The sequence below is a fragment of the Lolium perenne genome, chromosome 2 (genome assembly GCF_019359855.2).
Source record: "Lolium perenne isolate Kyuss_39 chromosome 2, Kyuss_2.0, whole genome shotgun sequence".
In the NCBI taxonomy this organism is placed as follows: domain Eukaryota; kingdom Viridiplantae; phylum Streptophyta; class Magnoliopsida; order Poales; family Poaceae; genus Lolium; species Lolium perenne.
Window position 1 is genome coordinate 236,500,955 of NC_067245.2, and position 12,425 is coordinate 236,513,379.

The 12,425-nt window shown below is 51.0% G+C and overlaps 1 protein-coding gene across 1 annotated transcript; it reads left to right on the plus strand.

Annotated features, from left to right (window-relative positions):
- Positions 1-5,861: 5,861 nt before the first annotated feature.
- On the plus strand, positions 5,862-7,654 carry LOC127335291 (BTB/POZ and TAZ domain-containing protein 2). The gene is made up of 3 exons (XM_051361910.2): positions 5,862-6,213; positions 6,303-7,036; positions 7,387-7,654. Exons 1-3 carry the CDS (start codon positions 6,100-6,102, stop codon positions 7,553-7,555), a joined length of 1,017 nt encoding a protein of 338 aa, XP_051217870.1. The 5' UTR covers positions 5,862-6,099; the 3' UTR covers positions 7,556-7,654.
- Positions 7,655-12,425: the final 4,771 nt, after the last annotated feature.

The window sequence follows — 12,425 nt, forward strand, 5'->3', positions numbered from 1 at the left end:
AGCTGCAGGGCGCGAGTCGGTGCAGCAGCGGGACGCCACCAGTGACGTACGCGCCTCGGAAGATGCGTCGTTGGCTAGCAACGTGGACCAAAGGCGGCGGCGCTGCGACCCGAAGGGCCGACGCAGCGGCAGCCCGATGCTCAATCGGAGGTAGGTGCATGCTCGGGGACGTGCTTGGCGGAGACATGCGCGGGGTCGATTGATCAGACTGATGGCAGCGCAACACGTGTCATGGCGTTGACGACGTGCCGCAGATCGGAGTCATTGGCGACGCTGTCGGTGATGTCCCGGACGATGACGACGAAGAAGAACCGACGATGGAGACCGTGCAGGCGAAGGTGGCCGGCTGCGACGCAAACGGCATCCCATGTGCATCGCGTGCAGCCATGCCTCACGGTAGATGGAGGCGGTCCGGCCGAGGCGGAGACGACGTGGGCGAGCTGGCCGCGGTAGGCAGGCGCTGCAGCCAGCCAGCGAGTCGACCACGGTGGCCGATGTAGGGCAGATGATGGAGGAGAGCCGGTGCGAAGTCGACGCTGAGGTTGGAGTAGAGGCGCGTGATGATGGCGGCGGTGGGCGACTCAATCCGATCTATGATCGGCAAAACAAAAAAAAAACGCCGATCGAGCGACCGATGGACAAAAAAAAAACCGATCTAAAAATCGAGAAAAGAGTCGAGAGCAACGGATCGGCGGATGAACGCTCATATGGGTTGCACGGCCCCCGGAGTAGATCATGGAGATCGACCTCCCTGGGGGCGGCGCGGAAGCTTGGGCGGCGGCTAGGTTAGGATCGGCGCCGCTCTGATACCATGTAGAACGATAGAGAGAGACTTAGCGTAATATGTTGAATGTTGTATTGAGCATCTCGAACGAGTATATATATAAATACTATCATAAAAATAAAGCAGAAAATGATTACAAATCATATACTGCTAAATATACGCGTACCAAGTATATCTCTAACAACAGTGGCTTTCGGCCAAAATTCGAAAATTTCGGCCGAGCAAAGAAATCTTGATGTGGAGTCACTGGCAGAGACAGGAGGAACATCATGGTCACGATCGTGCATATACTGATATACCTTGATTCCTTGCCTTCAAAAGTTTGTGTTCTATCTACTTTGGCCCTCACTTACAGTACATGACAGAAATATATGTTCACATAGGATCCTAGGACTAGTGCATCCTGACAACTCCTACCATTTTCTATTGCAAATCAATGCACAACAAACCAACAGTGGACCCTACACGCGTGCAGCACCTCCTTCTTCGATGGTTCTACACAAAAAATGTACTCCGTAGCCTAATTCGTGAAAAAGTGCGGCCTGTTTTTTTTAAAAAAATCTTGGCAAATATTTAGAACGAAAGTTATCTTGTTTGGTCGGCCCCCTTATAAAATTTTCCCAGTTCCGCCGTTGTGTGGAGTGGCTTGAGGTGGTGGTGGGTGGGCTTGAATTGAAGAGTTGGGAGCATGTTACAGATGTGTTACCAAAGTTAACGTGGGACGCATCCGATCGCCGCCCAAATGCATCGAGTTCTAATAAAAATACACACAAACCATATATGTAATGAAAATACACATGTTGCTCTCTAATTGGACATATTTTTATCCTCGCCTTGGTTCTCGTGGGTATTTACGTTGACCTCGGCGAGATTGTTTCATAGCTTGGTCCGTGACGGTGCATACTCCAGCAAAGACAACCGACGATTTTATTGCATGTACGTCAAGGACAGAGCAAAGGCTCCTCGACCGCGCCCCATCTACGTAGGACTAGGACCATGCATGTGTCCCGAGCCCTGCCCTGACCGCCATGTTGAGGACCATGCACCATGTGCGAACCAGCAAAACGTCCTATATATATACGGTGGCTACTGGTTTGGGCCAGGACGAAGGAAGGCCGTTGGACGTGCAACGCTTTTGCCTACATATATACGCACGCGGGCGAGGTGCATGATGACTCTGAGCTGTGCGTGGCATGTTTTGCATATAGTACGGCCATTTCGTCAGCATCCGGCGCTCGCGCCAAGCACCCGCGCAACGAATCGAAGAGCTAGCTAGCTCCACAGATCGAGCTGTGGTTTCTACGCACAGCCGCGCAGATCGACGGTGACCCGGCTCGAAAAAATCAGCCAGAAAATATCACCGCATGCAGGAACAGTTGTGGTCTGTCCTCTTCACCTCACCGAGATCCAACCTCCCCGCGAAAACGACATACACGGTGTGCACACTGTCTACGGAGGCAACGCCAGGACCGTCAGTACGTCTCGCCGTCGCCGCCGGGAGCGCGCCACTCACGCCCCGGGATGGATCGACCGCCGCAAGTTGCCGCACGTCTCGGTCGATCGATCCTGTTCTGGCGACTGCGACGGCGCATGGCGTCGCGGTTCGGGGGAGGCGATGCCGTGCGGGCCCGCCGGCCGGTGGTTGGCGGCCACAGCTCACGGCCCGTACGTGTATGTACGTACTCCGCCTCCTCCGCCATGCGGTGGTATTGAGGATTTGATTCGCTTATCGCGATTGTGTTGACGAGGACTGATATGATATCCTACCATGCCTATCCAACTGTACAGCCAACTCTACTGCCTACCTATCACTTAAACTAGCAATGCTCTCGCCCATCTTTCTTTTCATCTTCTGTCTTGAAGGTACATCAGGACCGGGGACAAAAAAAAAGAGAACCACGCACCATTTCATGGCGAATTCACGATTGCCTGTTGGGCCATCTCTAGCTGCCGACCCAAAACAGACACAAAAAATATCTATCTGAGTTTGGTTAGGTCGGACCACGAAAACTAAAAGGGTCTCGTTGGTTGGTATATCCGTTTGGTTTGGGTTGATCCAGCGGATCGATGCATTTTTTTACCAACATTTTGTTTGAAATAGTAGATCATGTTCACATAGTACCGAAAATAGATTGGAGAAACTAGAAAATAACCGTAGCTACGCCCGGTATGGCTGCCTACTTGTTGTCCTCGTCGAGGAGGTCGATGAAGGTCGGAGGTGCCCAAAGCATGTTGTTGCGGCACTGGCCTGGGTGTTGGTGCGGGAGGAGGAGGCGGCCGCTGCTCGTGGGGCACCCAGAAAGGCAGTGGGTACTGCATTGGAGGTTGTGCACCGTAGGAAGGAGGCGGCATGGGCCACAATGACCATGGTGGCGGCACATCAGTCGAGTTCTCCATGGCCAACCTCATGACCTCCTCCTCTGAGAGGTCGAGAGGCATGACCGCCGAGGCATAGCATGACGGCGCTAATTGTGGCGGTAGTGGCGGAGGCTGCTCTTGCGGGGACTTCATGGCCAGCCTCATCGCCCGCTCCTCATCCACGCTTTCCGGCATGAGGGCGAGTTCGTCCACCTTGCCCTCCTCCTTGGCCTTTTCCGCGAGGTTACACCAGGTAGCCGAGGTAGTCCTCGATATCTTCACACTCCTCCTCTTCGTCGTCTTCCTCCTCCTCTTCCTACTCCTTCCCCTCCTTCACCAGCGCGAGCGGAGTCGCGTAGTTGAACTCATCATCACCGAGGAACCCCGCTAGGCGCCTCGGATCCCATTCAAGGTGGCCAAACGAGTCCCACATCGGCGATTCAAAGTCGAATGCCGAGTTGGCGAGGAGGTCTGGCGGCAGAAGGGCCCTGCGTCAGGTGATCTCCCGCCGCCGCTCCCGTCCCTCCCGTGGGAGCGGTGGCATGGGAACCCTATGGTGGCTAAGGCGCCAACCAGCATGGAGGTGGACATCAGCTCACCCAGGGGCGCATGGCATGCACTCTCGGTATAAGGCGCAAGCCACTTCAACAGTGACACACACGCGTATGCACGACTTCTTTGTCTTCTTCTTCTTCTTCGCCACCGACGACTGGGCCTCAGGGTCATTCTTTGGCTTCCGCCACCCCATGGTTGACGTCGCATTGGGTGTTCCCTGGGGGGAAGAAGGTTGGCGGTGGTGTAGATCTTGACTAGCCAGGTCAATAGCGGGGCAAAAGCCAACTGCTTATAAATGGACGGCGCAACCTCTATGGATGCTTGTGTAACTTTATACGCGTGTTCCATTGATGGCGGCGCGAAATCCCAGCCGCCGCCCACCAGTACTAGCGCATGCGCTAAAGTCAAAGTGTGTCATTATAGGCCTCGCAACGAGTAGGCACACAACTAGTCAGTGATGCGGCTGCGCGGGGAGGGGCAGTGATGCGGCCTCGCAGGGAGGACATCGGTTCGGGCATCATGGTCACCGCCAGGCGGGCCCGACGAAGACGGGAGCAGAAGCTTAACACGTCCGAACCGTATCCGTGTGAACGCCTTCGCGGTCCAAATTTGGCCAGCAATGCGTCTGGGCGGACAACCTTGCCAGTTTGTGCCCTAGGCTAAAGGATAGACCAATTTTTGTTCACGTGAACGCAAACAGTTTACGTCCGTTTGCATCGGGCCGTGGAGTGCCCTAAGATAGACACAATAGTTTGGTTGATTTTTCAAATCACAAGAGAGATCAGTTCTGCACTTACAAATAGACAACTCAAAGAATACTTCACTTGATCTAATTTTCTTCTTCTTATAATCTTGAAATTAACATATAGTTCAAGCATATATCTATGGACAAAACCTATAAAAAAACTCAATACAAACTTTAGTTCATAGAGATTCAATCAATTATCAAACCACACATAGAGATCCATGCTCTTTCACTACGGAAGCTAATATAGCGTAGATACTCTAGCTAGACGTTGAGAAGATCCTTTGTCAATTGCATGGCTTGAGAAACCCCTGAGGTTTTGGTCTCAGATATGTCAAATGATGTACTCCCTCCATTTTATCTATAGTGCCTATAATTTTTTGCATGGAAATTAGCGCAAGAGTATTTTTTACATAAAACCTCTGGCTTAACGATTTGAGATCAGAGTAGAATGAGGGAAATCGATAACTTCCTAAATTGACATAACAAATCCCACAAATCTCTCTGGCTGACTCTCCATATATGTGCAGCCAGATTCTATTATTAAGGAAAAAAAAATGCTTCCTAAATCTAAGGAATCTCAATTAATTGTTTCCCTTTTGTATGGATTTTTTTCATGCATGTCGTGTGAGAGCTGACCGGTAGAGGGGGTAATTGAAAAAAAGCCAAGGTACAACCTTATATTCTGAAACAAATGCCAAAGAGCTATAAGCATTATAAAAAAGAACGGAGGGAGAACTATTATTGCATTTTAATAAAACCAACCATGTTGACTTTCCCGCAAAAATTAAGGATTATGTTTTTGGTCAAGTTTTATTTGCATCAATCTTATTAAGGATTTCCTAAGGATTTAGTTTGTCAAGTCAATTGCTTCTTAGAGACGTTACACCGATGCGGGGAGTAACAATTGAGGAAATAGTGGTCATCTTACATTTTCGACAATATTTATATATTATTAAGTGGCAAGCTAAAAGTCATTGCTCGATGAGGTGCATATAAATATATAGAGGATAAAGTTTCAACTCCAATACAGAGTGTGAGGCCTTCTCCTAAAAAAAGGATAGGAATTATTAAGAACTTCAGATCAATACCGTGTTTTTGGATATGCATCGAATAAAAATTGGCCAAAACTAAAACGTGTATCCGTGTCAGCAACTCCACATCCAAATAAAGAACAGAATGCAGCAAAACAATTCCGTTCTCTTTCCCACCAAAACTGGTGGCGTACAAGACGCCTGAGGCACCGACGGATATCTTCTCGGTGACTCAGATCCTCCTCCTCCTGCCGATCAAATCGTCATCAGCCTCCACGCATCACCGGCGATTGGCGGCTAATTATTTCCGTCCATAATAAACCCGACCCGCTCGCGCTAATCCTAGCCGTTGCCTGCTGCCGTCAGTTCCAGTTCCAACCGCGTATAGGAGCTGTGCCGTGCGTACATGTTGTCAGCTTCCTTTCTCCACGACATTATATAGCTGTCGCTGAGCTCGTCGACACTTCTTCTCTCACATTCCTCCCTCCCCCAAGTCGCAACAAGATAAATTTCCACCGTTTCTTGGCTTTTCCAGTTCTTGGTTCTCTGCTACGCAATCCAGGTCGTCTTATTCACCGGGAGAAGCCCAACTAAGTGCTGTAGCTAGTTGGAATACGCAAGAGATGAAGGTATCAATGGCGATCTGCGCAGGTTTCGAATCTTACCGAGCGTCCCCGGTGGACATGCGGGTAGTCACGTCGGACGGACAGAGCATCGCCGCGCACTCCTACGTTCTTGTAAGCCAGCTTGCTGAATTCGGCCGGGATCTTGCGTTGTTATGGTCGAATTCTTGGCTAATCTTGGAATCTGGCGGCGACATCTGCAGGCCTCCTCATCGCCGGTCCTGGAGCGGACGATCGACTCGGCACGGCGCGGGTGGGGCGCAGAGTGCACCATCCGCGTCCTCGGTGTCTCCGCTGACGCCGTCCACACCTTCATCCATTTCCTTTACTGCTCCAAGGTAACGCCGGAGGAGGAGGAGGTGGTGGGCGCGCACGGGGCGCAGCTGCTGGCGCTGGCGCACGCGTACCGGGTCGGGTGGCTGAAGAAGGCGGCGGAGGCCGCCGTGTCGGCGCGGCTCACGCCGGATAGCGCCGTGGACATGCTGAAACTGGCCAGGCTCTGCGACGCGCCGAGGCTGTACCTGCAGTGCGCACGGCTCGCGGCCAAAGACTTCGCCGCCGTCGAGCACTCCGAAGGCTGGCGATTCGCCCGCCGCCACGACGCCGCGCTTAAGGTCGAGTTGCTCAAGCTAGTGGAGGATGCGGACCAACGGAAGAAAAGGTGGACGCGCGAGAGGGCCGCGCAGGAGGCGTGCCGGCAGCTCGGCGAGGCCATGACCACGCTTGAGCACATATTCCCCGGCAGCGACGGCGTCGCCTGCGCGACGGATGGCTGCTCGTGCCATGGCCTGCAGCTCCTGATGCGTCACTTCTCGACGTGCACGAAGAAGACGGCGCCGGGAGGCTGCGCACGGTGCAAGCGCGTGCTGCAGCTCTTCCGCCTGCACGCCTCCGTCTGCGACCGGACGGACCAGACCTGCCGTGTGCCGCTCTGCAGGTGAGAAAACGCAGCGAAGAAACACATTCTTACATCTGACAGAAAGTCGCTAGATCAGCAACCAAGAACCAGGCTGACGAGATCCAAGCCCTTTTCCGCCAATGAAATCACTTGCTCGATCGCACCTTAGCTTTCATCCTTTTCTATGAAAATGACTTCCACGGCCATGGCGACGCTAAAGAAAATCTACATCCAGATGCAAAAGACAAATCCGATCGACGCATATACCTAATACTATTGATTTTATTTGCATATCCTTATGATCCATGTGGTTATATTTTACGTGCATCTAGTGGTGATATCGGATGACCGCAAACTCACCTTTCAATGTGGTTGGTTAATTTTTGCAGGAATTTCAAAGGCAAGACACAAGATGACAAAGCGGACAAGACATGGCGGCTTCTCGTCAAGAAGGTCACTAGGGCGAAGGTGATGTCCTCCTTGGCCAATAGGCAGGTGCCGGAGGTCGTGGCCGCGTCATGGGCGCGGTACAACACAAGGGTAGCAAAATTGAGATGAGAAATGCCATTTAGTTATCATCAAGTAGTTTAAACTTTGTCGATATGAATGAGGGTGCAGGCAGAGAATTTAGGTTGTATCGTGTAGTCCTAGTGATAGTACTAGGGCGTGTTCGGCAACAGCCTAGCTTCGCAAAATCCTTCGATCGGGCTCCACGAACGCAACTCCGGCGTCTTGGTTGGAGCAGAAAACGTTCGGTTCATTTTCTTGTTTTCCCGAATGGGCTCTCAGCCCATTAGGCAGTTAGCGGCCCGTTTAGTTCAGTAGATTTTGGCCTGGCCCGTCTAGTAGCTCTTGTTCCTCTTGGTTTCCAGGCGCAGGGGAGAGTCGTCGCTCCGGCCGGGTCGCGCCTGGAGATGGCGGTCGAGGAGAGAGTCCGGCGAGCTCAGGGGTCATGGAGGAGGAGTCCGGCGAGATCTGACGGGGCTGCATGAGAAGGATTCAGAGAGCAAGGGGATCAAGCAAGTAGGGACCCTGGCGTGCTCGGCGAGCTGCAGCAGAGTGAGCTAATTCCGGGGCCGACGGGGTGGCGCCCCGAGCTTATGCTTGAGGAGGAGTTCGGAGATGGGGGATATGCTGACGAGCGAGATCTTGGGGTGGCGCCGGAAGTGCGGCAGCGGAGATAGACATCGTGGCGGCGGCGCTAGGGTTCCAACGGGAGGAACGAATCAGGCAGCTGTCCATGTCTATCACGACCAGAGCGTGCGTACACGGAACAAAATGAAACGGTATCTTGACTTGGCGGTGGCATTTCGGGGTAAATTGTCGCTGCTCCGCGCTTCTCAGTTCCGCGAATTTGGCAAATCGGTGCTCCGCGGTTTGTACATGAAAACGAGTCCGCTTCGCGGATCTAGCTCCGCGGAGCTGGAGTGTTCGGCTGAGCTTCGCGCCGGATTTGAAGAAGCTAGAAGCTGGACGATTACCGAACACGCCCCTAGTATATACTTGCCAAATGGTACTCCAAAATTAAATGGACTACCTATTAGTTCATCGATTGTAAATTGCGATGGTCAATTATACCGATGTAAATGTTGTGCATCTTAGCTAGGTGTACACATACACTCCAATTGATCGGCACATATCCATATTTTGTGTTGTGTGCTACAGTAAAAAAATGCCATTCGTCTTTGGCAATTGACCCAATTGTATCGATCCCCCTCCCCCCCACAATATACCAAGTAAGAATAACATAGTTGCTCGCATTGGCGGAGCCAACACCGGGTCGAGCCTGGGCAACCGACCCGGCTCAGATTTTGGGGAAAAAAATCCCCACCTCGCTTCCTGTCCCGCACGCACGGAAACACCCCGAGTCCCTGACCTAATCCCCACCTCGCTCGCTCCCGCAGGCCGCCGCCGTCGCTCGACCCCGGCGCCCTCGCTCGCTCCAGCACGGCGCACGCCGGCGCCCTCGCTTGCTCCACGCAGCACGCCAAGCTTTCGGCCGTCCCTCGACCGCCCCGCCCCTCTCTAGTCTCCGGGCTCCACGGCTGCAAAGATCGGGCGCCGCTGCGCTCTCCTCATCTCTGCTTGTTCCGGCGGCCGTCTTCGATGGACTCCAGCCGACAGGCCGACTCGGCTGCTGGATTGAAGAAGGGGAGGCCGTTGAGGCAGCAGAAGAAGAAGCACGCAAGAGGGCACGCACAGAGGTTGAATTCCCCCCATTTGTCTTGAGTTTTGATACATATTTGTCTAGTTTGTTTCCTTATAGTTTGTTTTATTTTCATTGTTGTAGGCAAATGTCCCGGAAATCTTTGATCTAGAAAATGTCCTGGAAATCTTTGATCTAGCAAATGAAGAGAACTCCTGAGTTCAGAGCTTGTGATAGTTTGAGTGATCTTGCTCTCAAGTTGGTTCAGAAAAGATATCATTTGACATTTTCATTGGTCTACCGCCTTATTACACTAGCTTTGACATTGCCTGTGGCAACAACATCAGTAGAGAGGGTTTTCTCGGCCATGAAGATTATAAAATCAGATCTTCGAAATAAGATAGGGGATGATTGGCTCAATAATTTTTGATGATTTGCTATGTTGAGAAAGAGATATTTGCACAAATTGATGACAAGAAGATTATGCTTCGTTTTCATGCCTACAGTAACCGTAGAGGTCATCTTCCTCGTGGATTTCGACTTCCTAGCATGGATTCAACTTAATGGTATGATAATATCTCCTCAAAATGTAGCACTTTTGTATCTAGTTCTTGTTTTTTAGTCAGTTTGTACTTCTACTCAGTGAAATATGATAAATGCATCAGTTTGGACCATTTTTTGTTGATTACATGTGATTTTTTGCCCCAAATTTTTTTAGAGCTTATTTGTTTGACCCGGGTCAATTCAAATCCTGGCTCCGCCACTGGTTGCTCGGTTAATTGTGAATGAAAACTGATTTACAACTTAGCCAAAGACCGGATGCGGGGGTTTCCATCTGAGAAAATGCAACCAAAAAGACATTTTAACGTCCGCTAGAGAGATCAGTAACAAAGAACCAGGTCGGCACGCCCTTGTCCACCAAAGAAAATCAATTTCTTGCACTCTGAAATGGTCCTTTTCCACGAAAGTGACTTTGATAACCATGACAACTCTTTAAAAAAATCTACTTTCAGATGAAAAAGAGAAATTGATCGATACACATCTAATAGATTGTTTTACATACGATGGTGATATGTGATGAGCACGAACTCACATTTCATCGTGGTTGGTTAAATTTTATGCATCGATTCGAATGCCAAGACATAATTGTAGAAAGCAAACAAAACATGACGGCTTCTAGTGATGAAGGTGACCAGGGCGAACGTGATGTCCTTCTTGGCGATTGGAAGGTCCCGAAAGTCATGCCCATGTCATGGGCGAGGTACAACAATAGGTTGGCCAAGTTGATACCATGAGAAATGGCCTCTTGTCATCGCCACATAGTTTAAGCCTTGTCTTTAGCAATGAGGTGCAGAGAATTGAGGTTGTATCAATGAAGTGTACTAAATTGAGTGGATCTTGTTGATAGTCTACATGAAAATATGTGAAATCACCGTTAAGTTTATTTCCAGTGGGGTTTTCTCAGGAAAAAAATGTAGGTGGTAATTAAACGGTTGAGTGCAACAAGCATGGCACACTCATGGGTTGTGTCTCACAACGAACAATATGTCAACGTCCTTCGTCTTCGGGCAGTAAGCCAATCGTCTCCGATATAATAAAATAAATCTTCACTAGTATGAGAAACGCACATGCCTCACAATTACGACATTGATGAAGAATGGTGACATTCTCTTGCCGTGTGAGCCAAATAACACGCTACACCAGGGTCTCCATGCGAGTGCATGCCCCAAATCCTCGACCCCTCCATGGAGTATTGGACTGAACGTTCGTCCATTGATTCCCCACTTTGCCGGTCAAGAGTCAGGAGACCAACAATTGTCCTGCACACTGAAGGTTCTGTGTGTGCGGTTGTTGTGGGATTCACAATATTTCTTGCAGGAGCTGCTTCATCGACTAGACATGGATGCTTCAACTTTTGCGTGAGCACTTTTGGGCCAATTTCCGTTGATCCCGAGCTCGTCAACCTCGGTGCAGCTGCGGGGATCGACGAGCCAAGCAAAGCCGGAGTCTCGTGCGCCCACGGTGGTGATTATGGCGTTGCAGGCGCCGATTCAGGGGCGGAAGCCTGGTCCGAAGACTGCCATGATAAGGGATGTGATCCTGCGGGATCTAGGGCTCCAGGATACGGTGCAGCGTCTGGTTGGGGACAAGGGGAAGTTGTTGAGGCGGAGAGGCTATTTGAAGCGAGCTTCATCCCCATTCTCACATGCAGTGCAGAGAGCGGAAGCGTGGCTACCGCCGCTGTGGAACAAGCTGACCAAGCTAACTGGGCTCTCAGGCAGGGACCTGAAGGCGGCTTCGATGCTGCTGGTCCTAAATTACCATCCTCAGCTGCTGGGGTACTCAGTGGAAGATCTCGTGGATTCAGAAACCTTGTAGGAGTTGCTCGCCATGGTGTTCGCGGGAATAAGGTGGTCAAGGGGGTGGTTGAGGATGCCAGGTGACCATCCATGGCGTTGCGGGCCGGGTCAAGGGTTAGTGGGTGCCCTGGACCGGTCGTGGGCATGGAGGAAAAGGAGGTGGAGCTGCTTTTTGAGCAACTTTGGCATATTCCTTAGCATTTGGACAAGCCAGCTCCGATGGGGTGAGGACTATAAAACCCAAGTCTGCTGCTAGGGTTCATAGCCCTCCTCCTCCACCGCCGTTACCACCAGATAGACCAGGGATATGTTACCTAGGGGCTGTAGAAAATGAGGTGATAGATCTAGAGCTTGAAGAAGCAGTCATGGAAGATCGTGGTCATGATGGTAGAAACAGGGGGAGAGGTTCTGGTGGAGGAAGAGGGGAGAAGTAGAATAGGCAGCAGCAAAATCAACAGTTTCAGCAGAATCCTAAACAGCAGCAGCAGTTCCAAGATTTCCAGCGGAATCAAGGTGGTTTTCCCTTCCCTCTGCAACCATATGGATTTGTTCATGGAGGAATGCCACCTCCTTGGGCTTTCCAGGGTGCTTATTGATGGTGCTCCAGGGACGGCGCCAGATAATCTTGGTGGCGGTTGTTGTGGAAGCGGTTGGGAAAACCCCAAGAGGAAGGTGTGATGAGCACAACAACAAGTTTTCCCCCAGTAAGAAACCAAGGTTTAATCGACCAGTAGGAGAAATGAGTGACTTCTGAAGGTGTTGCTAGCTGACTTGTGGCAGGGCGCACTACCGACGTCAGCAACAATGTGGAACCTGCACACAACACAATCACAATACTTTGCCCCAACTCACAGTGAGGTTGTTAATCTCACAGGTTTTGCCGATAACAAAGGATTAACCGTATAGTGTGGAAAGAGATGTT